At 49.6% G+C, this 24300-nt stretch overlaps 5 protein-coding genes across 5 annotated transcripts; 2 read left to right on the top strand and 3 right to left on the bottom strand.

The window, feature by feature from the left end:
• Positions 1 to 4365: 4365 nt before the first annotated feature.
• MIND_01274200 (uncharacterized protein) lies at positions 4366 to 5083 on the top strand (the record flags this gene model as incomplete). The annotated part of the gene is made up of 2 exons (XM_037369218.1): positions 4366 to 4951; positions 5007 to 5083. Exons 1-2 carry the CDS (start codon positions 4381 to 4383, stop codon positions 5081 to 5083), a joined length of 648 nt encoding a protein of 215 aa, XP_037214424.1. The 5' UTR covers positions 4366 to 4380.
• Positions 5084 to 5795: 712 nt separating this feature from the next.
• Positions 5796 to 6995, top strand: MIND_01274100 (Lipase-3 domain-containing protein; the record flags this gene model as incomplete). Its single annotated transcript, XM_037369217.1, has 5 exons — positions 5796 to 6057; positions 6110 to 6130; positions 6179 to 6248; positions 6307 to 6380; positions 6430 to 6995. The coding sequence occupies 5 exons, from the start codon at positions 5796 to 5798 to the stop codon at positions 6993 to 6995; spliced, it is 993 nt and encodes a 330-aa protein (XP_037214423.1).
• Positions 6996 to 8413: 1418 nt separating this feature from the next.
• On the bottom strand, positions 8414 to 10697 carry MIND_01274000 (uncharacterized protein; the record flags this gene model as incomplete). The annotated part of the gene is made up of 11 exons (XM_037369216.1): positions 10440 to 10697; positions 10285 to 10356; positions 10122 to 10236; positions 10035 to 10072; positions 9798 to 9990; positions 9587 to 9750; positions 9280 to 9538; positions 9196 to 9235; positions 8874 to 9143; positions 8744 to 8830; positions 8414 to 8699 (listed from the first exon to the last, which is right to left on the bottom strand). Exons 1-11 carry the CDS (start codon positions 10602 to 10604, stop codon positions 8414 to 8416), a joined length of 1689 nt encoding a protein of 562 aa, XP_037214422.1. The 5' UTR covers positions 10605 to 10697.
• Positions 10698 to 15396: 4699 nt separating this feature from the next.
• On the bottom strand, positions 15397 to 17240 carry MIND_01273900 (CAP10 domain-containing protein; the record flags this gene model as incomplete). The annotated part of the gene is made up of 6 exons (XM_037369215.1): positions 15397 to 15642; positions 15695 to 16194; positions 16238 to 16466; positions 16517 to 16630; positions 16681 to 17039; positions 17093 to 17240. The coding sequence occupies 6 exons, from the start codon at positions 17238 to 17240 to the stop codon at positions 15397 to 15399; spliced, it is 1596 nt and encodes a 531-aa protein (XP_037214421.1).
• Positions 17241 to 17430: 190 nt separating this feature from the next.
• On the bottom strand, positions 17431 to 20930 carry MIND_01273800 (uncharacterized protein; the record flags this gene model as incomplete). The annotated part of the gene is made up of 16 exons (XM_037369214.1): positions 17431 to 17618; positions 17669 to 17763; positions 17816 to 17931; positions 17978 to 18587; positions 18636 to 19065; positions 19189 to 19428; positions 19796 to 19827; positions 19881 to 19992; positions 20038 to 20187; positions 20235 to 20288; positions 20342 to 20363; positions 20414 to 20477; positions 20526 to 20560; positions 20605 to 20661; positions 20713 to 20828; positions 20879 to 20930. The coding sequence occupies 16 exons, from the start codon at positions 20928 to 20930 to the stop codon at positions 17431 to 17433; spliced, it is 2373 nt and encodes a 790-aa protein (XP_037214420.1).
• Positions 20931 to 24300: the final 3370 nt, after the last annotated feature.

Here is a 24300-nt window from a genome sequence, read left to right as displayed (position 1 = left end):
AAAGTTGGTGAGGAAATGTTGGAAATTTTGGAGCGCCAATCATCATAGCGTTGAAGATCACGGCCCGGAGAGCCAGCTCGAGGGACTCCGGCACCACCACCTCCACCAGGTGGCCCACCACCTCCACCTCCACCTCCTCCGCCTCCTCCGCCACCACCACCTCTAGGGGGACCCCAGAATGGATTTCCAGATCCACCAGGGCCGCCACCAGGACCACCAGGACCACCAGGTCCGCCAGGTCCACCACCGCCAGGAGGTCCACCTCCAGGGAAACCAGGAGGGGTCGTAGATCGACTAGATGGCGAAGTCAAGAACGGACTCGGCTTGCCACTAAGAGTCGGAGAGCGGTTGCAGTTTGGTTGACCTTGACCGGAATCGTTTCCGTTTCCGGAGCAACCTTGAGCAGGGCTCATGGGCCTGCTAAAAGCGTGCCGATACATCGGGACTGGCTCGCTTTCTTCTTCGATGTCGTGAAGGCGTGTGGGAGTGAGGGGTCGGTAACGAAAAGTAGGAGAGACGGGAGGGGAACTGACGCTAGAGAAATGACCCGTGTTTGGATGCGGAGTCGTTGGCATAGGGATAGTACTTGGATCAGGATCCTGCGGAGACATGACAAAACCAGGCCGGAAAGGGTTGGTCGTGCCAGTAGGTGTCCGAGGAACGGGAACAGGAACCGAAGTGACAGGAGCGCCAGCGTTGTAGGTGAAGTTCGCCATAGCGAAGTGAGAGGAACCATTTGTTCGTAGAAGCGGGATGAACGCCGTTGACCAGTATTGGCGGGGTCAATGTTGTCAGAAGAGAGGCGTACGTTTGACATGGTCAAAAGGAAGTGAGTTTGTAAATACTGTTAAGTGCCGTGTCGACCAAAGGGACGGAGACGGAGACGGAGACGGAGTCGAAGTCGGAAACGGAATCGAGATCGTAGAGCACTTGGGGCGGAACACCACAGAAGGATGTTTGGGTGACCGGGGCTTCCAGTTGACCAAGACAAGACAAGAAGAGAAGAGCGGAGTCGAGACGACACTGGAAGATAGAGACCAGCAACGTTAATTTACAAACTGAAGTACGTGATAATACATCAAAGTATTTATAGTACGAGAAGTAACGGAAACGGAATAAGGTATAACAAAGTAAGTAACAAGATTAGAACAAAGTCAAGTAAAGTAGAAGAGGAGTTGCATACGAGGAACAAGGCATAGATGATTGCATAGATCATAAGTCGGAGTAATTGGAAACGCTCAGTAAATCTTCATTGCGTAAAAACCAAATACCGGAGTCGATATCGGAATCGGATGCCGGAGTCGGCACGGATATAACACTGGGGCAACAGTGTTGATGACCGTAGATCCATCTCTGGATATGTCTCTACCCTTGCGGGGGGGAGCAGTCACTTGGTCTTCCAAGAAACAGGCCACCGTTGCTCTATCCACTATGGAAGCAGAGTATGTCGCAGTATCACATTCGGCACGCAAATCTCAATGGCTTATTACTCCTCTTTCCGAATTGGGTGTAACCAACATGGAACCCTTTCCAATTTTCGTGGACAATCGTGGTGCAATTGACTTTACATTCAACTCTTGATTTCATGCTCGCTCAAAGCATATCAACATCAAACACCATTACATTCGCGATGTTGTGACTTCTAACAAGGTCACTGTTCATCACTGCGCATCAGCTGATAATCGTGCGGACATATTCACCAAACCACTTGCCCACATACAGCACCAAGAGCAAGTCCGTAAACTTGGTATGACTCAAGTTTAAAGGACAGTTGCTTCGTTCGAGGGGGAGTGTTGACGGAGCACTGATCACGTGCGAACTCCGGACTGCGGACTGCGGCTGCGGACTACGGACTACGGACTCCGGACTCCGGACTGCGGCTGTGCACTGCGGACTGCGCCGACTGCGCGCTGCGCATATCAAGTACTATAAATTAAGCTCATGTACCTAGTTTAGGATATAGACTCTTTACCCCCACTTTTTACTCTTCAACACTTATAAGCTATGCATCTAGCCAAAGCCAAGCTGCAACGATGCAACTTTAATATTAAATGCCTAAGGGCTTGAGTCACCTCAAGTAACACTGTCTAGCAATACTACCTCAAAAAATATGCCACAATTTTGTTTTAACTTGAACCCTGGCAGTATACATTATACAAAAATTTGACCTGAAAACAATAATTATAGGTTGACAAGGCTATATAGTGAGCTTCCAGCCCTATTCTTCTACATATTCCCTTATGATATTTGTGGGTATTTCTTGTCTCTCTGATGTGCTCCAATTATGTTGGGACTATATGTGATCCTGATGCCATTGATAGAAACTCATGAAGATTGATGATGATTTCCAACCTCATGCTGTCAGTGCTGAGAAACCAGTTTTGTGTCAAAAAACCCTATTTTTGATAAGGAACTCATTATTGAATAAGTACTAAGATTCTATTCATATTTAAATTCTAGCATGGTCCATCATAATGGTCTTAAAGGCTTGATTAATTATAAGTGCAAGATCACATTCTATGTGGACTTCTCCTAGTATCTTGCATGCTAACATGTTAGAAGATTTTGAATCGTAACTATTGCTTGATTACTTAAAGAGATATTACTTCTGACTTTCCTGTATAGACAAGTTTCTCTTATTTTAAGAACAAAATTGCAATCTGAGATTAGTGATAGCCAGGTCCGGTTTGGGATTTTGGTTCAAACCCGGTGAACCGGGTTGGACTGAATGCGGGTTCAGCATTCAGGTTCGGCCAAGGCCGTTTCCAAACCAAACCTGGCCCTTGGTTTGGCCAGGTTCAGCCGTTTTTCAGCCCAAAAACGCTGGTTCGGGGCCGGTTTGAACTGGTGTTCATGTTCGGCAAAATCCCATTTTGAACTGAACCAGTGTTCTGGTGTTCCAGTGTTCAGCCAAAAAGGGCCAAGAACCGGACCGAACTGGACTTGGCCATCACTATCCGAGACTTTCTGATATAAAAAGGAATCTCCTTTAGGGCCTGCTCAGTGTCACTGGCTTCAATCCTCTAGCCAGTGTGGAAACTTGGCTAAATATCACTGTCCCTTGGGTCACACATGAGTAACCCTTTTCTCCTACAGCCAAACAAGTATCAACTGATCAGACACAGACACGTAGATAATCTCCACTACCGTTGCATTGTTTCATATGAAATTTGGGATTTAAATATAATATAGCGCTTGTAGTTAATCTATGTGTTTACTTTCTCTCAAAATCTGTTTTCTGGCAAGGAGAACAATGTTTAATGGAGGGTGATGGTTGTTGCTAGCCTAAAGCATGACATCAAGTTGTTGTAACATTTCTTGACACATTTGACATGCCATGGGAATGGTCTGGCGACGGGATCATTTTAGCGGAGTCTGGGGTCAAACTCAGTGACACTGAGCAGGCCCTTAGGTAGCAAAAGTAGACTTTTTAATAACTGTCTTTGCAATTATGCCACTAAGTCATTATTAAGACCCAACTTGAAAGGATTACAACTATTGCCCTGTTTACATAGTGACTATCTCATGGCATCTTGGGCTTAATATATATTTTTCTATCCCCAAAGCTCAGGTCTGGTCCAGGAATTCAATTTGAATTGAACCTAGTCTCTGAGTCCAGGTTCGGCCAACAGCTATTATAAACACACTGAGGCTGAATTTTAGCAAGATTTGACTAATTTTAACAGGAAAGGCATAGAGTAAATTTGTGACTGTCTTTCACATCATCACTATCATTATCATCAATTTACATAACCTGATAACATCTTACTGTATCTACATACGGTAACATACCTGGACATGTTGATCCAATTTTTTTTAGCTTGACCACGGAATTTGATCCTATTACTTGTCAGATGATTCTGAATCTTACCTTATTGAGAGAAGTACTTACCTGGCAGAGGAGATAGTGACTGGGCCCTAGTAGGAATGCACCCTGTCTTACAAACCCTTGGTGGTCTAAATTTTACATGCACATCCTTCAACTTGCCTACTTGTGATGAAAGAATATGTGTGATGCCACTGCATACAACAAGCAGAAGAATCAAGCTCTTTGGAAAAGATTCCAACCTGGGTTGAACTGATACCAAACTGCTGTATTTGGCTGCACTTGGCCGGAGATTTTTTCTTCCAGATCTCTGCTCAAGTACTGCATTAAAGGAGGCAGATACTGTAGCACTCTAATTAGCTCGACAGGTCATGATCAGGTTTAGTGTTCATGTGGGCATGAAGTCCTGCGCCAAAATATTCCAGTCTTCACTATCATCATTATATACGATGGCCCGGGTTCGAACCGGCGTCACCAATGTATCATTCGATCAGGACAACTGAAACAATAACGACGCCCCTTTCCACACTCCTTTTCCTCCTTCCGCCACCACCATGAAAAGCAAAGCGGGACGACGGGCGCTGGACGGCGAGGACGGGTTCGCGATGATCGACACGATCCGGGCGACGCACCAGTCGCAGCTGGACATCATCGACAATCTGCGGGCGGAGGTGCACATCCTCCGCGGGGCTCGTGACGCCCTGCACGCGGAGCTCGGGGAGGTGCGAGACGCCCTGGCCGAGGAGGTGAATGCGAAGCTTGCGCACCACCATGAAAACACGCAGCTCAGGGAGGCGCTCGGCACGATGCGGCAAATGCACCATGCCGATCTGACAGCGGCACAGGAGCAGTATGAACACGCGCTCGCGGCGAAGGAGGAGGAGCACCGCTTTGCGCTGGAGTGGGCGGAACAGCAACATTCGCAGGAGTTCGCCGCGGCCGACGAGGATCACGAGGAGGCGCTGGAGGCCGCGGATCAGCGCTACGAGCGGGAGAGGGCGGCGCATGAGGAGACTATTGCGGAGTTGGAGACCCTCCAGGAGCGCGAGGATGCCGTGCAGCAAAGCGAGGACGATCTGGAGGCGGTCATGGGCGCGCTGAAGCGGAGCCAGGAGTCGATTACACGTGCGTGAAAGAAACTCCGAGCTCGAGTCGACTGTTCATACTAACATGTTCCTAGAAATCCGACAGAAGCGTCGTCAGACTGACGGCTCGGGTGGCGGGGATCAGAAGCGCATGAAAACAGAAGGCGCATGAACAACTTGCTCCTTATGATATTTGGCCCTTATTGTATGTTACTTCGATTATCTTACTCTATGAATCATCTTGAACTCCACATAAACACCAATTATATTACAAATGAAGACAACAGCCCTACTTACTTATTGTCAGATGCACATTTGGTGCAGATCAGAACTAGAGGGCATCACACTTGTGCCGTATAATTACATCGAGGAACCTTGCGCCGGGCGAATCTTCAAGGGAAAGTTCAAGCCCGGTCCGCGATGCCGACATCTTTACATCACTATGATTTACCTGGTTGTCAAGGTGACGCGTTTCGTTCCTTTTACACTCCCACCTCCGGAGATCCTCTAGACGGGTTCCTGGTCAACATGTGCGTTTCTTCTTCTTCCAGCACAGGCTCTGCACTAGAGGCTTTAGAGTCAACGCATTACCCACTGGCATGACGCGACGCCAGCCCAGCCCATCTTCACACCCATTGAATGCGCATAACGACACGTCGACAACGAGACATGCTCGGATGCGCGCTGACGTGCACGAGCATTGAGAAGGCCGCGCGATGATCAGCTAAATGGCCGACTCGGATAGGTGGGTATTCTTACATGCGATCCTATACAGTCCCGGCTCGCATCCCCAGGCCTGACGTGCTGAGGCGGCGCCCCCATCTTTCGTTCTCTCCTCCTCTCATTCACGTTCTTTCCCTCTGGCCGGCCCACCCGCATCCGCGATGCTCTTTGCCCTCCTTCTCATTTCCCTGCCTTCAACACTCGCGCTCCCGCTTTTCGGCGGCCTTTTCGGCTCGTCCTCCTCCAAAGCTCCCGCCCCGCCCCCACCGACACCGCTGTCCGTGTCGTCTGCAAGCGACGCCTTCCTCCGCCCGGGCCAGTTCGCCCGCGCAGCCTACTGCTCATCGGCGTCCCTCGCTGCGTGGAGCTGTGGCGCGCCATGCGAAGCGATTAAGGGTGTGACGTTCTTGCAGAGCGGCGGAGGTGAGAAGTTGTACACATTCTGAACGTATTCTTATGCCAAGTCCCTGCATAGATGAAGGCGCGATTCCGCTCTGTATGTGATGCGGAAGTTCCCAAGCCTCATGCTGACTTTTGTGTGTAGATTATATTGCGCATTCGGCGGAGGACGACGCGATTGTAGTAGCTCATGAGGGGACCGATCCCAAGAAACTGTGCGTGAATTTAATTCAGACTTCCTTTCTGTGGAACTCGTTGCTAATAATCCTCCAGACTTTCGATCCTCAATGATGCACAATTCGGCCTGGTCCCGCTCAACGCGTCTCGCTTCCCAGACACCGAAGACCGTGCGTTGTCGTCTCCAATCCTCCGTCCCATCGCTGACACTCCCTTCAGAGAACATCACAGTGCACGAGGGCTTCCAAAAGACCTTCGAGCGGACCGCAGACGGCCTGCTCGCCGGCGTCATGTCCGGGCTGTCCGCAACCGGCGCCAGCAAGGTTCTGGTCACGGGCCACTCCCTCGGCGCGGCGCTCTCGTCGCTTACCGGCGCCCTGATCAAGACCACGCTGGCGGCGTCCCCCGACCCGGCGCTCGCCGCGGTCCCCGTGACCGTCGTCGGGTTCGGGCAGCCGCGCGGGGGCAACCCCGCCTTCGCGTCCTTCCTCGAGGGCCTCTTCCCCTCGTCAGCGCCATCGCCCGACCTCGCCACCGACGCGATGGGCTTTGTCACGAACCAGCACGACCCCGTCCCGGTGGTGCCCCCGCTCTTCCTCGGGTTCGTGCACACGCAGGGCGAGGTGCACGTCGTCGACGATAGCGGGGACAACCTGCTCGCGTGTCCCGGGCGGGACAACACCGGGTGTGTGACCGGCAACGGGCTGCTGGCGACGAGCGTGCAGGACCATTTGGGCCCGTACTTTGCTGGGCTCACGTTTGGCGGGAAGGAGTGTACGGACTGAGTATAGATCGTCGTTCATTTGGGATTTAGTTGAATGCAAGAAATTGATTCCGATCGGGAACTTTGAAAATTCTGTGAACACAACCACTGAGTGTTGTCCTGGCCATGATATATCCTAGGACTAGTGCTGGCCATTATTATATTACGGTTGATTATTCTGCCATATCATTATTATTATTATATTATGCCTGGGGGCCCGAACAAATATTATATTACATTATATTATGATACTATTATGATACTATTATGATATTATTATTACAGTTGCAACTTGCTGCATAATACATTATTCTAGCAACTTATATGTTACTTTAAACTCATGAACTTTGGACAAAATCAGCTTGTATACTACCTAGTACAACTTCTATTCTTGTCCTCAAAGTGTTTATATACTGTAAATGGTCTTCTTTCTTATAGTGAATATTTCTACCTGTTGGCAATAATACTCTCAGTTGAAGAAGACTCCATATGATATATAGTAGATATCAACCACTACTAGAGTGAGAGGATGTTTAACCTGAACCAACACACACACACTTGTAACATCCTTCTCAATATTGTAAATTATGTAATGTGATGATAATTTCCAAACAAGGCAATTCACTGCTGACATGTGACTGAAATACCTTCTCTACATGATCTAACAGAGAGATTTAGATGAGCTACTAAGTATTTCAGAGCATTGCATAATATTATCACTGAAAACCAGGTTTGAAAATTCCAAAAGTTTGTTGGAGCAGGTTCAAATATTATATTATATTTATTAAATATAATATTTCATATTATTATTATATTATATTATGGATATATTATGCTGTGGAGTACCATATTATGATATTTATTCCACGATTATTATGCATTTGGCATAATAATATCATAATACATAGGCCAGCACTGTTTTAAAACCACCCAATATATTTATTATTGTATGTTGGTCCTTGGCTAGGTTAAGACTTTTGGCTCAATTATGATTTTTCTGTGCATGATTCTCCATAATAATACTAGTCGGCCAGGACTATATCCAACCGCAGTTCTATGGTTCAAGTTCTCACCAGAATTTGATTTAACGGTGTCTGCACACCTATTCGTTCAAAAAGAAGACAATCAGCTAAGTACATAGTCTTATAACTATAAGGCTCCACTCAGGCTGCTGATTGAAAGGCGGAACGATTTCGCATAAAGCAGAAGCACAAGTCCATCCCATTATCCCAGGAACGTACACTAAGTACACAAGACACAATATATACAGACGAAGCACAGGCAGAATGAGACAGCAGCTGAGTAAATAGGTAGGGAGCGAATGCCGATGTGGGAGGGGTGTTTATGCGTATGTAGCGTAGAGTACAAATGTTGCAGCAAGTCGATAAGTCTATATCCACGGTCCGAAAAGAATAACGAGAAGGAAAAAAAGTACCTCTCTCACGCGACATACGCCTTGACGCCTAACGGGAGACAACTACCGCGCTCGGGCTGGCGCTTCACCATAGGCTTCTGCAGGCCAGTGCTCGTGCCGCCGATCTCCTCAACGGCGGCAAACTCGAATGCACAGAGGAGTGTGAAGAGCGTTACGCGGAACTCGGCGATGGAGAAGCGGTACCCGATGCAGCTATGTGGCCCGCCCAAGAAGGTGAGCAGGTTAGCGTACACGCCCGGTATGCCCGCGACAGCGGGCGGGAGCGGCGATCCCGGGGTCCATCGTTCGGGGCTGCCATGAATTAGTTCAGGCAAGAAGAAAGTGACAATACCCACCGGAATTCCTCCGCGTCTGAGCCCCAGATCTCCTTGTCCGTGTTGACCGCGCGGATGGGGATATGAATCAGCTGTCCTTTCTTCAAACTGTGCTTCCTCAGCATTCGTCTTGTGAATGACAGACACTCACGGCATGCTGTCGTACTCCTTCCCCCAACGGTCGAGATATGTCTTGCCCAACGGGAGAACGTCGTCCTGCATGGCCATCCTCTGGGCCGCGACCGCGGGCGGGTGAAGCCGAAGGGTCTCGCGGATGACACACTCCATGTAAGGCAGCGCGGTCAGTTCGTCCAGTGTAGGGTGCGGGGTCCGCGCTGCTAACGCCAGAATCTCGCCCCGGAGTTTAGTTTGGGCAGCAGTGTTGACGGAGAGGGCGTGGAGAGACCACGAAACGGCCGAGCTAAGACGAAATGTGAGCAAACTAATAACTTGAAGGCAAGCAAAATCCTTACCTGGTAGTTTCGTGTCCAGCAAACAAAAACGTCGGAATTTCTAAGATAAGTCAAGAGCCGAAATGAAAGTAGTTCCATGCTCACGTCCGATGGCCTCCATGTCCGTCATCCGCTGGCTCTCCTTGATGTCGGGCGACATATTCGCCTTGAGCAAGATTGACAGCAAATCCCTCCCCTCCCCGCGTCCGATGTTGCCTGACCCGTTCGTCTCGCTCTTCTCCCCCGCTTTCGAGCCCAGGTTCGCCCCACGGACGACGGCCGCCTTGCTCCGCGCCAGAATTTGGAAGCCAATACCGTCCATCTTCATGCGCAGCGCATGTAACACGCGCGTACCAGGAAGGGGCTGAGCAGGTTTTTAGTGGAGGAAAAGAGATAAGAAGGGTGAACGAACAATCAACCGCAAAACCGGGTAGATGTTCTGCGCCAGCCGAAACATGACGTTTCTCGGGGCCTTGGGCGAATGCAGAACCTCGGTGAAGAGGTCCTCCAACTCGTCCGACTTGGCCGTCTCGGCGTTCTGGTCCCGCGACAGAGAGTGGAACTGGTAGTCAAAGCCTGCAGCAATTCTTTAATCATGGAAATATAGAGGAAGAAACACGCACCAGCCTCGCCAATAACATCTAATGTCATCTTTCTCAGCCATGCAAACACGTCGATCGTTGTGTCCCGACCGGCCGCCTCGTTCTCCGACAGCTCGCCCGCCCAGATATCGCGAAGTTGGGCTGCTTTTTGGTAGAACGTCTCCGTGAAGAGCCGAATTTGCGCAGGGCCAAAGGCTTGTGTCAGGATTCGACGCTACGGATACTTATAAAACAGAACATCAAGTACAAGAGACACACCTGACGCTTGTGCTCGTCCAGCTCAATTGACAGCAGGCCTGTCCAGCATGCATCAGCGTCAAACAAGAAACGGAAATAGCAACCCACCCGTGCCAAGCAGCCGCTTCATATTCGCAAGGGTGATAGGCGACTTCTGGTAGACCGATGCGTTGGCAAAGACGTGGGCGATGGCGCGGGTGTCCGATGTATGGAGCTCACGGACCTATCTCTATTAGCCTTCCTTCTACAGAAAGCACCAGACAGTACGCACCCCGAACAGCGTCTTGAACGTAAAATTAGCGCCAAACTCGCGCCGCCACTTTTCCGTCCGCTCTGGGTCCGCCTGTCCTCTCACATTAGCTCGCCCTTCCCACCACACGCAGAAAATAACACAAAGAGGGCAGTATAAGTGGCGAGAGGACCCACCATCATCTCCCCGAAGTTGCCCAGCAGCCAGCTCGCGCTCTTGGGGGCACCAATGTGCGCCAGCGAGAAGGTGAGGTCGCGGTAGAGGTAGTGTAGGGCATGGAAGAGGACGTAAGCGACGATGGCGGCCGGGAGCGCGGCAACGAGCAAGAGGAATCCCGACATCGTCGTTGCCAGTGGCGCGAGGGAGAGACCAAACAGACAGAGAGGGAAGGAGGGAAGCGAAGAAGGAGGCAGGTGGCGGGCAGAAGCCACGCACTGCGACTTTGACAGATCCGCGTTTAGTAATTACGCGACATTTTCTCCAACATCCCTGTCTTTAGATGGACAATTTTAGATGTGTCGACAATGTGCATGTGGCGGACGTCTGTCTGGTGAACATCTTTAAATGTACAGTAACCTGTGCTCGACCCCTGGGCCCTGGCCGGGGTCTTGTGGGAGAATCGTCCTTCAAGTTTTCTTTCCATCGTGAGTCCACGTCACAGTAACCACCGCAATAACCAAGGCAATAACGCAATACTTTGACATCCATTCATAGCCGACCAACTGCATCGCGGGGCCGACGGGATGATCCATCCATCCATCCATCCATCAATCATTGAAATGATGAATGTGCTGTGAGTTATTTTGGGAGGCGAATGGCGATCTATCATCTAGAGGTACAGATATGTCCAGCCAATGTCCAGCACGAGCAGCGCTACATATCAGATGGTAGAACATTCATTTGAGGTGATCATGATTGCGAGTCGAAGATGTGATTCTCCAAGAATCTTGATTCAAGATGATTTTCCCAGGTTCTTGTAGTACTTATACATGCCTATAGCTATCCACCACTTGCCCAACACGTACACACACCCCCATCAACCATATGAAGCCAGCCGTGTTTAGCCATCTAGGTGTGTCTAGTATTCCTCAAATTCACTTCTCTTCTTCTAGTGTGTACTGCCATTTGCTCATACTAGTAATGAATTAGTGAAATCCTGGCACTACCAAAGTCTTGTCCCAATGCAGGTGCTAGGCTTGGTCTCCATCATCCTCCATGCTCTTCTGGTCATTGCACATGTCATCCTGCTAGTGATTCAACAACTAGAATTGGAAACAAAGATCATCTTTCCTCTATCTATACAGCATGAGGTATCAATCACCATCACAGCACTTTCCACTGCTATTGGCACAGTAAATTTCACCGCAATATTGATTAATGCAAGATAAACTTATATTTTCAGATTTTCCTGGCAATTCTTGTCTATATTATGCAAAAACTATCAACACAAAGAATCTTGACTACAGAACAAACACTTACAGCAACACATGACAATACAGCAGCATGGCTTGGCATTGGCTCGGCTCTTCAATACCTCTGGTATCAAAAAACACTTCCAGTTGCAGTGACAGGAGTACTCTCAACTTGCATTTACCTCTTGATGGTAGCATTACTCCATATTACCATATCAGCATTGTTTTCCCTTCAAACATTTGATGCAACCAGGACATACTCTGTTGAAACCCAACAAAGTATTGCATTATTCAATTTCTCAGGCTCAGCATATGACTGGCCTAATGGAGATTTTTTCCCCAAGGCATCAAACGTACAAAAAATTATATTAAATGTATTTACCACTGATTAGTATCCATAGGACTTTTCTGCTTTTGTTTCTGCTAGTTCCTCATTCCTTGCCATGTCTCTGCGGACTGGTTCTACAATTGGGTTGATTGGCCAAACCTTATATGACTTACCTAGTCTCAATGACCTTGACAAGACTCCAGGGACTGTAGAAGTCAATGCAACAGGCATAACAGTTCAATGCGGATTTATCACAGGCAACTCTTCAAGAGTCCCTACTGCTGCTGATGACCCAGGAGAGCCAGGCTGGGTCATATCATCATCTGGGCTCTTGCAGGAGAATAGGACAGATACTGTATATATTCTGAGCTGGCAAGCTGATAATGCTTGGTCTACTGTCAACCCTCAGATACATAGTGCAACAGGAACTAACACAGATAGCATTATGTTCTTTGTGGCTAATGACTCACTGCCATCAATATTGATTATTGACTCAAAGAAGATGCAGGGACCAAGGGCTAGCATTAAGATATCCCAAGGCCCTAACAGCACTGAATATGTTCACATCTGGCCATTTCGCTGTTCTATAACTCCAGTGAAGCAAACAGCACTTATTGATTCTCAAACATTCCAAGCAATATCAGTTGTACCAGATCTTACAAAAAATTCCTCTATATGGAAGCCATACAAAGGACCAACATTACATCTTTCAACAAGCTTGGTGCCAATGTTCTCTCCACTGAGTGTTGTGAGTATATATATATATATATCTATATATATATATGATAATTAGCTTACAGCTGTTGCAGTGGGAGTCTTTGTACAGTGCACAAACAACAAATGCACTAGGTTCTGTGGGTGACTTGTAAGTTGAGATCAATATATATCTACATTACAAACATAAACACAGACAACTAAATCGACTTATACTCAGCAATGACTCAATATTGCACTCCAATAATAAAACAAAAGCTATATTTTTGCATGACTTTGAGAATGCTCTGGCTAAAACAGTTGCAACAATGGTTTGGACAAGTGAGTTCATCTTGACTTTGTCAGTATTCCTGATCTAACTTAACTAGTGGGAAGTGGTCCATCACCAGATGATCAGTTCATGTCCTTCAATATGGTCAGCCAAACTGGGGCTCCTGGAATAGCTGTTGCTATGGTAGAAAAGGTGCAACTCAAGGTCTGTTCTTATATTATTTCTGTCTCCCATACTGATAGACAAATCTAGCTTAGCCTGATCTCAGTTTGTTACTTGTTCTCATAGCAGCTAAATCACTAACAAGTAGCTTAGATCTTACTGGGACTTATTGCATCAAGTATATCCATGATGATATCGTTACGATATTCAATCTCTGCCATTATACATGGTTGTCATTCTAAGTTCCTGGGCTCATTATCTAGTGCCAGCTTCCTTCAGACTATATGGCTTTACCGCTCTCATCCTGAGCTTGAGGCTTTGATGGAGCAAGTATCAAGCCCTACAATCCGGGATCTTCGCAGTGCAGGTATAATCTGGACAACACTGATTAGTGATACAAATACCTCTCATGATAAGGTGGATGATAAGCTATCATGACTTTGGAAAGCTTTGCATATAAGGTATATTGTATAAGCTTAGGTATGTATATATCAGTACCTTGTCTTGCTACATGTTGATGATAACAGAAGAAAGCAAATATTGCTTTTTTTGGAAGGCTTTCCAAAATACATAAAATTATGACATTCTCATTCTGCTATAAAGAATTTTCCTATTGCAAACAACTATGAATTCTTATCCAAAGCAAACCTCTGGTATTTTCTGTACAAAAACAAGAATTTTCTGTTTCTTCTTCTAACAGATTAAGAATAAAATCTCTGATTCTTAATCTGTAACAACTACTTCCAAAAACAGTAATTTTCCCTTCCAGCAACTTGGTTACAAAATGATCAATTTGGTAAATAACTCCAGGACCTCTTGCAGGAAGCATTTGTTTTAGGCAAAAAGAAACCTTGGTTGAAAACTGACTCTTATGCTAGCCACATTCCAAATCCTACAGTGATATTTCATTTGTCTACTATGCTTAGTATTTCCCTCTGCACTAATGCTACCTAAGACTCCAGCCCTTTTCATTTCCAGATATAGTAATTAACACATAAGTGACCATTTTATTTGTGAACTTGGGCAAACAGAAATCGATTGCAAATAAATAGTTCACATAGTTTCCACCTCCGTCAGGGGAACCTCCTTTTTGGCCTCTCAGAGATAACTCCAATTCCAGTCCCATTCCGGTTCTGATTCCAGTCTGGCCCTCTATCTTGCCCGCACAATCATCAATCCGTCAACGCCCTCCCGACGGTTACCATGGGACCTTGCCTGTGATGCTGCCCAGGACTTTTGTGTCTGACAGCGGCGGCTACGGACAAGCAGTATATAGTGACGGGTAGTCAGCTACCTCACAGGCGGACCCTTAGAGTTTCTTCTCTTTGGATCCTCCATCTCAGGCCTCCAGGGTTGCCCTTACAACCTCTAGCTGCTAGCAGACTGAAATTAATATCAACAGCACAAGTTCAAGTATTTCAAGTTCTGAGTGTTACAAACAATTTGACACTGTTTTGAAAATCCCATTTATGTGCGAAAAGTTCGAATTATATTTTCTTATTACTTGACCACAATTTTATATTTCCGGATTTGGTAATATAATCAACAGGAAGTTTATTTTGAAATTCATATTGGATTGGAAAGGCTACTACAGCGCAAATGATCATGTGTAATACCAGCTAACTCACATTTTGACATTCAATTATTTCATCCGGCAGACAACTTGAATCACCTATGAGTCTCACCAAATTACATCTCACCATTCTCATGTACCCTCATTAGGGAAAGCCTCTTTCCAACCCTGGAGATGTCTCCATCTCTAGCACTGATTCCCGCATATTATCATCACTGCCAAATCCCTCTGGGACCTGGCATGTAACATAGCACAGGCATACTAGTACTGCTCGGAGCAATAATTACGCTTGGGTATCACGAGACAGTACATAGTCAGCTATCTAGCACCTCACTATCAACACTCTCGTTTAGATTCTGTTATCTATGATTATCCACATATCACCTACTACCCACATATAAGACAGTAGAAGTAGGCCTGAGTACACTAATATCTCTCTATCTCTCACTACTTTGTAGCCCTACACCCCAACCCTCGGAGCCAGATCCAAGAGCATAGTTTTGAGCTAAATATGTAATGATTTTGGAGCCAAATCAGAATGATGTGACAAGCATTATTATTTTTTGGGGTGAGTGCTCTATGTACATGTAGTTTCGGACGATTTGGCAGACTTGATGAAGTTCATGGACATCAAATATATCGCTCTTCTCAGTCTAAAAAGCAGGATTACTACTTAGTGCCCCCCAGCATGCAACCTCGCCCACTCCAACAACACCAAATAAAAATAACAGTCATTCTGCGCGTCTGTCATCACCCGATCCACAAACTCTTTCCCCGCCTTTTGTATCCTCCGCGCCTCCTCGTCGTGCGCCTTCGCCCACCGCACCCGCTCCGCAAGGTCAGACAGGTCTGGTCTAACAGGGATGTAGTGCTCAAACGGCTGCAGCCAGTCGTGGAAGTACTCCGTGAAGAGTGTCGACTGCAGAATAGCTGTTTAAAAGGGGAAACAGCCAGCCAACGGGCGTACACACCTTGAACACCAGCGACCCGCTCGCGAGCAGCCCCAGATAGCGCCCCGAGAACGCGTTGCCGTCCACGTCGAGCACGTATTTGTAATTATAAACCTCCTCCCTTGGCGCGTTCTCCCCCGTGATATTGTACTCCTTGCTGATCTTCTCGCCGTCGCAGCCCTCGAGCTGGCAGAACCACGTGTAGAACGCGGTTATCGCCACGTCCATGAGCCCCGCATTCTTCGGCTCGCGCGCAATGTCAATCAGGCGGAAGCGCGGGAAGGAGCGGTAGTTTTCGCCGTAAATCCAGCCACCAGTCGACTGGCCGCGCCAGTAAAGTACGGACCTCTTCTTGGCCCAGCCCACATTGTCCGGCTTGGAGTACTTCGGATGCGAGCTGGAGCGCTTGTAGTGGAAGGGGCTGGGGAAGAGGATGTCGGAGAAACATGGGTATATCTTCGATTGGCTGAGCACCGGATAAAGGTCAGTGGTGAAGTCGGCGCTGGCGCTGTAGAGTAGGACTGGGGATATTAGCTTGACAAATAAAGAGAGTCAAAAACTCACATGAGCTTGCGCCGTTTGCCCAAGTTAAAAAGCCCCTGGGGTCGTTGGGCACCAGGCAGTGGCCGTCGTCGGTGTAAAACTTGGACGTGGGCTTGGGCGCATTGCGAAACGGCGCTTTGTCTTCCGGTTTGAAGGCTACTTCGGGTGAAAGTGCCCGTACATCGAACGCTATTCGAGGCTCATCGCGGTGGTTAATGATGAGTTTGAAGTCGGGTAAAGACGGTCCCAACTGTCCATTTCGTTACACATATAACCCAAGAAGAAGACAACAACACGCACTTGGGTGAGGGTCGTGTTCCAAAGCTCGTCGTAGTTGCTCGTCCACTCATCCGCCGTGCCCAAACGATGTTCCTGCATGGTGAATGTCCTCATCCCGATGTTCTCCTCGTGAATCTAGACGCAGTTTAGCCCCTGCAAGCACGGAAAATATCAGACACACGCACCAGGGCCCCCACCGCCTTGACCATCTGCGGGAAGAACTTTTCCGCATTCTTCTCGCTTTCCCTCTTATCAGCCAGCTGGTAAAACGGCGCAAAGTCGCGGTATATCTGGTCGTAGTCGTCCACCAAGCACCTCTTCTCCCGCGCGTATTCAAACCACTTGTCGTACCCCCTCGGTGGATTACGGTCCGTCTTCAGTCTATACCGCGCAGCAGCCTGCTCCAGCGTCTGCGACTGCCGCTCAAAGAGCTCATCGACAGCGCTAAGCGTCGTTGACGACCCCGCGCCGGGGTAATGCGGCTGGCTCGGGTCTGGCAAGTCGTGCTGTGTGCCCGTTTTTCGTGGGGGCGGCAAGTCAAGGTCTTCAGCAATCTGTTAACACCGCGTTTATGGGGGGGGGACAAGTGCCACATACCGGTATCCCCACCGCCCCAGAACACCTTCGAAACCACCGTCACCAGCAAAATGAGCCCCAATGCTCCGCCAGCAACAACTGGCGCTCCCCATTTCTTCCGTGAGAGCCGACTGCGGAAGCGGCCGTTGGACGACGAGTAAGACGACATCGAGTCAGTGCGCTATTGGGTTATCGTCATGAAGGGGGGGAAGGAAAGAAAGCTGTCGATCCCTCCGCCTCTTTTGGGTAAGTCACATATATCCCCGCGATGCCCAGACCTCGGAGATGCGAATAACTACTCCGTGGGTTCTACGGAAAGCAGGGCAAAAGTACAGTAAATATAATTAATACAGCCCTAACTAATGGCCATGACTGAAGTGGAATTGGAAGCCGCCTCCTCCACCGCCGCCTGGGAACCCGCCCCCCGGGAACCCGCCGCCCTGGAAGAACTGCGCAAACGGATGCCCGCCCTGCTGGAACGGGTGGCCACCCTGCGATGCCATGGGGTCGTTTGGATCCTCCCCGTTGTCAAAACGCTGTCGCAATTCTACGCAAACGTGAGCAGGAACAGAAAAAAAAAGCAGCAAAGCGCCATACCTGGGTCGGAAAGCACCTCATACGCCTCGTTCAGGGCGGCCATCTTTTGTTCAGAGCCACCCTTGTCAGGGTGGGCGGTTTTGGCCGCGTTCCGGCTGGAGTTTGGTCAGACAACGGGTATGAATGAGAGGGAAAAAAACGACACACAAAGCCTTCTTGATGGTTTTGGGGTCCGCATCGCGAGAAACACCGAGGACCTTGTAGTAATCCTTCGCTTTACTTTGCTTCAAAAGTCGTTGTGCCGTTTGCAGTCTTCCGCCAAACTAGTCGTCATGTCAGCAACGAAAAACGAGAGAAAAACTTGCTCACATCACGGTCGGACCGCCCAGTGGCCTCGAAAGCTCTCTCCAGCATCCGAACCGCATCCTCCCACTCCTCTTTAACCAATAACGCCTCGCCCAAACCTCTCAGCGCGTCCGCATCATTGTCACCCTCCTCCATATTGTACAGCATCTGACACCATTCTTCGCCCTTTCGATGCAGCTCCAGGTTGGTGTGCCCCTTGCAGAGAGCTCGCAAAAGCGTTCTCCGTCTGGGCGACGTCTTTTCCCAACTCGGCAACCGGATCTTGCCCGACCCAAGCGTGAAGAGCGCTAAATGCTGAGCGGCGAGCTGCTCCGTCGCGGCTTCTTGGAATTTGCGGTATATGTCGCCCTTCTTCCCAGTCCCTTTCAGAGTTGCCAACGCTCCACGCCAGTCGCCAGCATTCGTTTGATCTTCGAGCAGGGCAAAACCACGCTCGAGGGTCTTGGACAGTCGGTGGAGAGGCATACACAGCCGCGATTCGGGGTCTGAGTGCAAGCATTGTTTTAGCGCGTTGGTCGCAACAGGGGAGGCTGGAAGGAGGAAGAAGGCGAGACGGAAAATAAGAGCATTGAGCTCCTGGGTTTGCGATTCAGGGAGAAGCGATGTCAAACGGCTTAAAAACATTTTAACGAGAAGGAAAAGGAGGAAAGCAATAACACACCTCATATCACCAACGGCACCCTCGATGTCACCGGCTCCAAGAGAGCATTCGACTCGTAAACTTCGCACAGAAGAGCTGTGAGTCGAAATCCGAAGAGCCCGGCTTGAGTTCTCGACACAGGCATTCCAGAGCTGCGCCGACCGCTCCTGGTTGGCTTGTTTTGCGGCTGCTTCGCCTTCCGCAATGTCGCCTAACAGGGCCTCCCGCTCTAGCGTCTCCTTCTCGCCACCACTGTAGAGCTTCAGCGCCGCCTTCGCCGCAGCAAAATCGCCCTCCTTGGTGTGGATGCGGGCCTGCATCAGATAGGCCGACGGAAGCGGTGTGAGGGTCAGGACATGGGTGAAATCGTCGAGGGCGGAGCCATGGCGCCCCAGTGAGAGATACGCTGTCCCGCGCTTGTAGTAAAGCAGGTAGTCCGCGGGAGACTGCTCTGGAGAGGCGTCAGACGTGGCAATGGAACGCGAGCAGGAGCCGGTCATAGGCCACGCTTGCGATGCATTCGCAAACGTAGCACTATGCGACCAACGAGCGAAGGAAAGCCTTGTAGACTCACCGATGGCCTCTGAGTACACCCGCGCCGCCTCGCTGAACTGCCCGCTTGACAGAAGGACGTTGGCCCTGGTGATGAGCGGCTGTAGGCCGGGCGGGTATAAGCCTGTCCCTGAATCGGCGCGCACGGTCGTGGAGCGGAGTAGGAGGGCGAGGACGGAGGATGTGAGCGCATAGACGCGCATCTTCAAGTGGGGACGATGAGGGGGAGGAGAAGAGGTGTGATTCCGGGACCACGTGCCCGCTGCCACGTAGACAGAACGTGGCAGCATATGACGTCGTAGCTCTTGCCGTCGACTTGCATTCCACGGAAACAACTTGTATATGGCTGCGATGCTTCTGTATCTCCGCCCGAATCATCTCATGCACCGTTCCCGCCCTGGATTCGGCACTGCGGCACAGGTGTGTCTTGGTAGCAAAGTACATGCTTTGTGCTATGATCTCAGGCTCTACTGCACCACCTTGTTTAGGTTGACGCCCACAGCTGGGGATACTTGAGCCGCTATCTAGTTGGCAAGATCTGCGACTTACTGATATAGCCAATAATACCTGGAGCGCCGAGGCCCGATATAAGTAAGGTCGAATGAAGAACTTCAAGGAAGACAACACACCTTCTGGCCAGTCGTCGTTGATGCTCTCAGTACTACCGGAAGCCGTATCAGAACGATTTCGCCGCGCAGTGCCAGTGGAACTCACTCGATGATCGGGTCCACGCCATTCCTGCTGGCCGCCGCATAGTTGGGGTCATCCGCATTGAGCATCTGCAGGTTGGTGTTCTTGTTGTAGTTGGTGTACATCCCGACAAATTCTATGAAGGTGTCAGAGATTGCGATAGCAAAGTGTCTCCCCTTACTGTTCCAAGAATCATAGAAAAACAGCTGGCCGACGTGGACAACAGACGAGGATTCCGAGCCCGTTTGGTGCACAAGGATGTTGAGGTGGTTCGCGGCACCGGCGGGAGCGCCGGGGAAGATCGTCTGGAACTCGGCGATGCCATTGGAGCCTGCGGCGCTTAGTTTCTGAGGATAAATGCTAGATGAAGTGACACACCGGTGCTGGTTGCGCCACGAAGAGAGGTGCTGCTGTACTGCCCGACCGCATTCGCTGCATTCGGCCCACGTTATCCGACAGACCTTCATAGTTAACAAGCTACTTACGACCCCAGAGTTCGACCATGGCCTGCAGTTCTAAGTCAGCGGAGAAAAAACCCAACTTGGAAAACAACTGACGTTTTGTAGCGGCTTGCACGTCGTCGTGTCCATGACGCCGACATCCACGATAAGCTCGACGCCGCTGACGAAACGTTGAGCGATCAGAATGCATAGCAGCGGTAAAATGCACGGAGAGTTGTCGACGTTGAGTGCAGAACGGACAGGCTGTGAATTATCAGGCGGGTCAGCTCATTCGAAGCTTTACTAACTGAATTGGCAACATAGCTCGAGGCCAACGAGCTTTCGGGTGATAATACGCATGTCAGCTGGAAGACAAGTTAGCAGATGCCTTTCAGCAGGAAGGCGAGCCGTAATACGTTGAGCATTTTCGGGTAGAAGGTGCGCTTGGCGAGTCCCCGGGCCGCGCGCCGCTCTGCATTGAATTTAGCCACCGCGGCCGCGCAGGCGTGGGGAGCAGGAGCTGATGGTAGCGCTGCAAAAAAGATGAGTTTGTGAGTCCCGTATTTAGACTAAAGGTTTCACCAGAGACAACGCCGCCAAGGAGGACAAGGGTTGCCACGGACGAAAGGAACATTGCGGGGTAAGTTTTTAGTCGGCGTCCAAGAGGGTCGAAGCGTCCTTCAATGGGACTAGACTAATATACCTTGCGGCATATTTGCGACCATCAGCAGCTTCAGCAACTCGGAGGCCGCACGGTGAAAGACAGAACTTCCGAGCCAAAAATAGCCCTGCAAGTGCGGAGTATCCTCCAAGATGACACATTGCGTGGAAACTGGATTCCCTTTTGCGACGCCTCCCATCTGCATGTGGGCAGCAGCGACGGGGGCGGGTCGTCATGCCTCGACGCTTCGGGTGGGAAGCCTGTGGCGGCATCTAGGTATTCTGACCGACAAACATCCTGCGCTTCGAGGGGCCATTCTCATCGGCCAGCTGACAGCGCGGTAGGTATCGACGTGGGCAGGCCGGATGGCGGCAGACGAGCGATTGGGTCCGATGTCAGGTCGGCACAAGTCAGCCGACTATGGGCGGAGTTGAGCCAATGCGCGCCAAGACAAAGGTGGAGTCGTTCTCCGTAGCTCGGTGTTCGAGTGGTTGTTGCTGTTGAAGGTTTGATGGTCACAGTGTGACTTGCCGGAATGTTCTGGCATGATTCAAGGTAGGGCCGACGTTGCCCGACGAGCGGCGTAGCACAAACTGATTAAAAGTAAATAAAAAGTTTTCTGTACTAGTACATACAGCATTGTAGTGGCAATTGGGTCTGAGACTAGCAAATGCAGGTATTTTCAGAAATTCAGATTCCAAATTAGTATACACTAGCAAATTATCCTGGCAGGAGCTTAAGCTTGATTCAACTGAGAGTAATTTTCCTTCAAAGCATTCAATCACACTAGGGTTTCTGCTAAAGATTATTCCCAAAGCAGAACATAATTCTAATGTTTAACAACTTTAATCAATAATCAAGAAAAGAAAACTTAACCTGGTCAAGGAAAAAATTAAAGTTCCGTATCAGGGCATAAAATCTAGAATATATTGAGACTAGCTTTTTTATGACCGTGATTTGTTAATACTGAATGCATCTCACTTAAGCCTTAATATTTTCTTTTTCAAAAAAGTATTATTACCTGAATTTGTCATATCTCACAGGCATTTCTTCACTTATCTCTGATACATTCTGCTGTGGACCTGGCAGATCTGGTCTTATATTTTGTGGCATATTTGCCATATTTATTTGTAATGGTCTGTTGATATTAGCTTTGACTCATATCCTATCTGAGAACTTGATAAGTATGTGATCCCATTCCATTACTTGCAAATCAAGTCGAAGTTTCATTTTCCATCTGTTCAAGTTATTAAAATATAATTTGTCATTGTCTCTGGTATGAACTGTATAAGTTGTCCCAAGTACTAGGATTATTTACATTTGTTACCAATAAAATAATATGTCCCGAGAGCTCCACCATGTATTTACAACATGTAGTATGTAGAATAGTCAAATATATTTGTTTTCTTTCATAATTTGAAGTGACACATTTGAGAGATTAGATAGCATTGGAGAAACCCTGTTGAGATTCTGGAGACATTTTGGCGCCATAATAAATTCTGGTGCTTGCTATGTCACTAATGGGGCCAGACCAATTCTGGCGGCCTGTCATGTCTGGGACTGGCCTGGGAGCCTTGGCATCAGGATGCCCAGGGTGATGGAGTTTTCCTAATGTGGTGCCAGTGAAGCTCTAGCTCATGCCAAGCCTCAGCTGGGCCCCAGCCTTTACACAGAATTTGATAATGGAAATTTAAAAAGGTCTCCACCTGTGGCTGCGAGTGCCAAAGGTCGCTGGTTTTAACTGAGAGTAATAGTCCTTCAAAGCATTAAATCACACCAGGGCTTCTGCTAAAGATTGTTCAATCAAGAAAAGAATACTTAATCTTGTCAGGGGAACCCCCCCCTTTCGGCCCCTTGGAGACGCATCCGACTCCGGTCCAATTCCAGTTCCGACTCCGATCCGGCCCTCCATCTCGCCCCGCACAATCACCGATCCGTCAACGCCCTCCCGACAGTCGCCCTGGCCCCTCGCCTGTGACGCCACTCAAGCCTTCTGTGCCCAACAGCAGCAGCTACGGACAAGCAGTATATAGTCAGCTCCCTAGCAGGCCGACCCTTAGAGTTTCTTCTCTTTGGATCCTCCCCTGTTAGGACCTTGATCTCAGGCCTCCGGGGTTGCCCTTACACCCTCCGTGTATTTCTGTAGCTCTTATTTATGCTTTGGATCCTCCCCTGCTAGGCTTTTGTCAGAGTTGGTGAAGATCCGCAAGTACTGCTCCAGCTCCTGGTTGACGCGCTCTGTCTGACCGTCTGTCTGCGGGTGGTACGCGGTGGACGTGGCAGGCTTGATGCCGATTAGGCGCCAGAGTTCTCGGGTGAAGTCCGCGATGAACTGCGAGCCGCGGTCGGAGACGTACTTCTCCGGAGTCCCATGGAGCCGCCAGACGTTCCGGTAGTAAAGGCGGGCTGCCCCTACTGCATCGACCGTCGTATGACACTCCGAAAAGTGGGCGCGCTTTCCGAGGGTGTCAACGACGACCATGATTGCGTCGTACCCATGGGCTTCGGGAAGCTCTACGATGAAGTCAACGGAGACGGTATGCCAGCGTTCCGGGGGCGTTTCCGTGGGGTGCAACTCTCCGTGGGGGCAGTCTCCGGAGTGCCTTGGTGCGACAGCACAAGTCACAGGTCGCAACATACCGGCCGATATGGCGAGACATCTGAGGCCACCAGTAGTTCCGGGAGACCAACTCCAAGGTCTTGAAACGACCTGCATGTCCGGCGACTCGGGTGTCATGGCAGAGCTCGATGATGCGTCTCCGGAGGTCCTTGTCCTTTGGTACAACAATCTTTCCTCGGAAATGGAGAAGACCGCCGGAGACGGCCCACTCGTCAGACCGTGAGGAGCGGGGGCCTCGAGCTTGACCTTGAACCTTAAGAAGTTGCCGGGCCGCTAGTGCGACGGGCTCCTCCAGGTCAGGCTCACCGGAGAGGGCATCATGGATGTCGCGGAGGAGTTCAGAGCCGGGACCGGAAACGGAAACGCCCTCGAGTGCGCAGACGTGGAAGAGTTCAGGCCGCAGAAGGACGATATTGGAGTTGTCGGAATCGACTCCGTGGTCGGGTCTCCGGGAGAGGGCATCAGGTCGACCCATGTCGCGGCCAGGTTTGTGGTGCAGCGTGAAATCAAACCGGGAGAGGTACAGGGACCACCGGGCCTGTCTCCGGTTGAGGTGCTGCGTCTTCCTGAAGTACTCCAAATTCTTATGGTCAGTCCAAATCTCGACAGGATGCGCGGCGCCCTCAAGGAAGTGTCTATACTCCTCGAGTGCACGGATGATCGCGAGCATCTCCTTGTCGTGGATTTCGTAGTTGCGCTGGACATCATTTAAGCTTTTGGAAT

Source organism: Mycena indigotica (genome assembly GCF_014461135.1).
Source record: "Mycena indigotica strain 171206Taipei chromosome Unknown Mind.scaff0013, whole genome shotgun sequence".
Lineage (NCBI taxonomy): Eukaryota > Fungi > Basidiomycota > Agaricomycetes > Agaricales > Mycenaceae > Mycena > Mycena indigotica.
The sequence above is the reverse complement of the archived record's forward strand: the minus strand, read 5'-3'. Positions and strand labels throughout refer to the sequence as shown.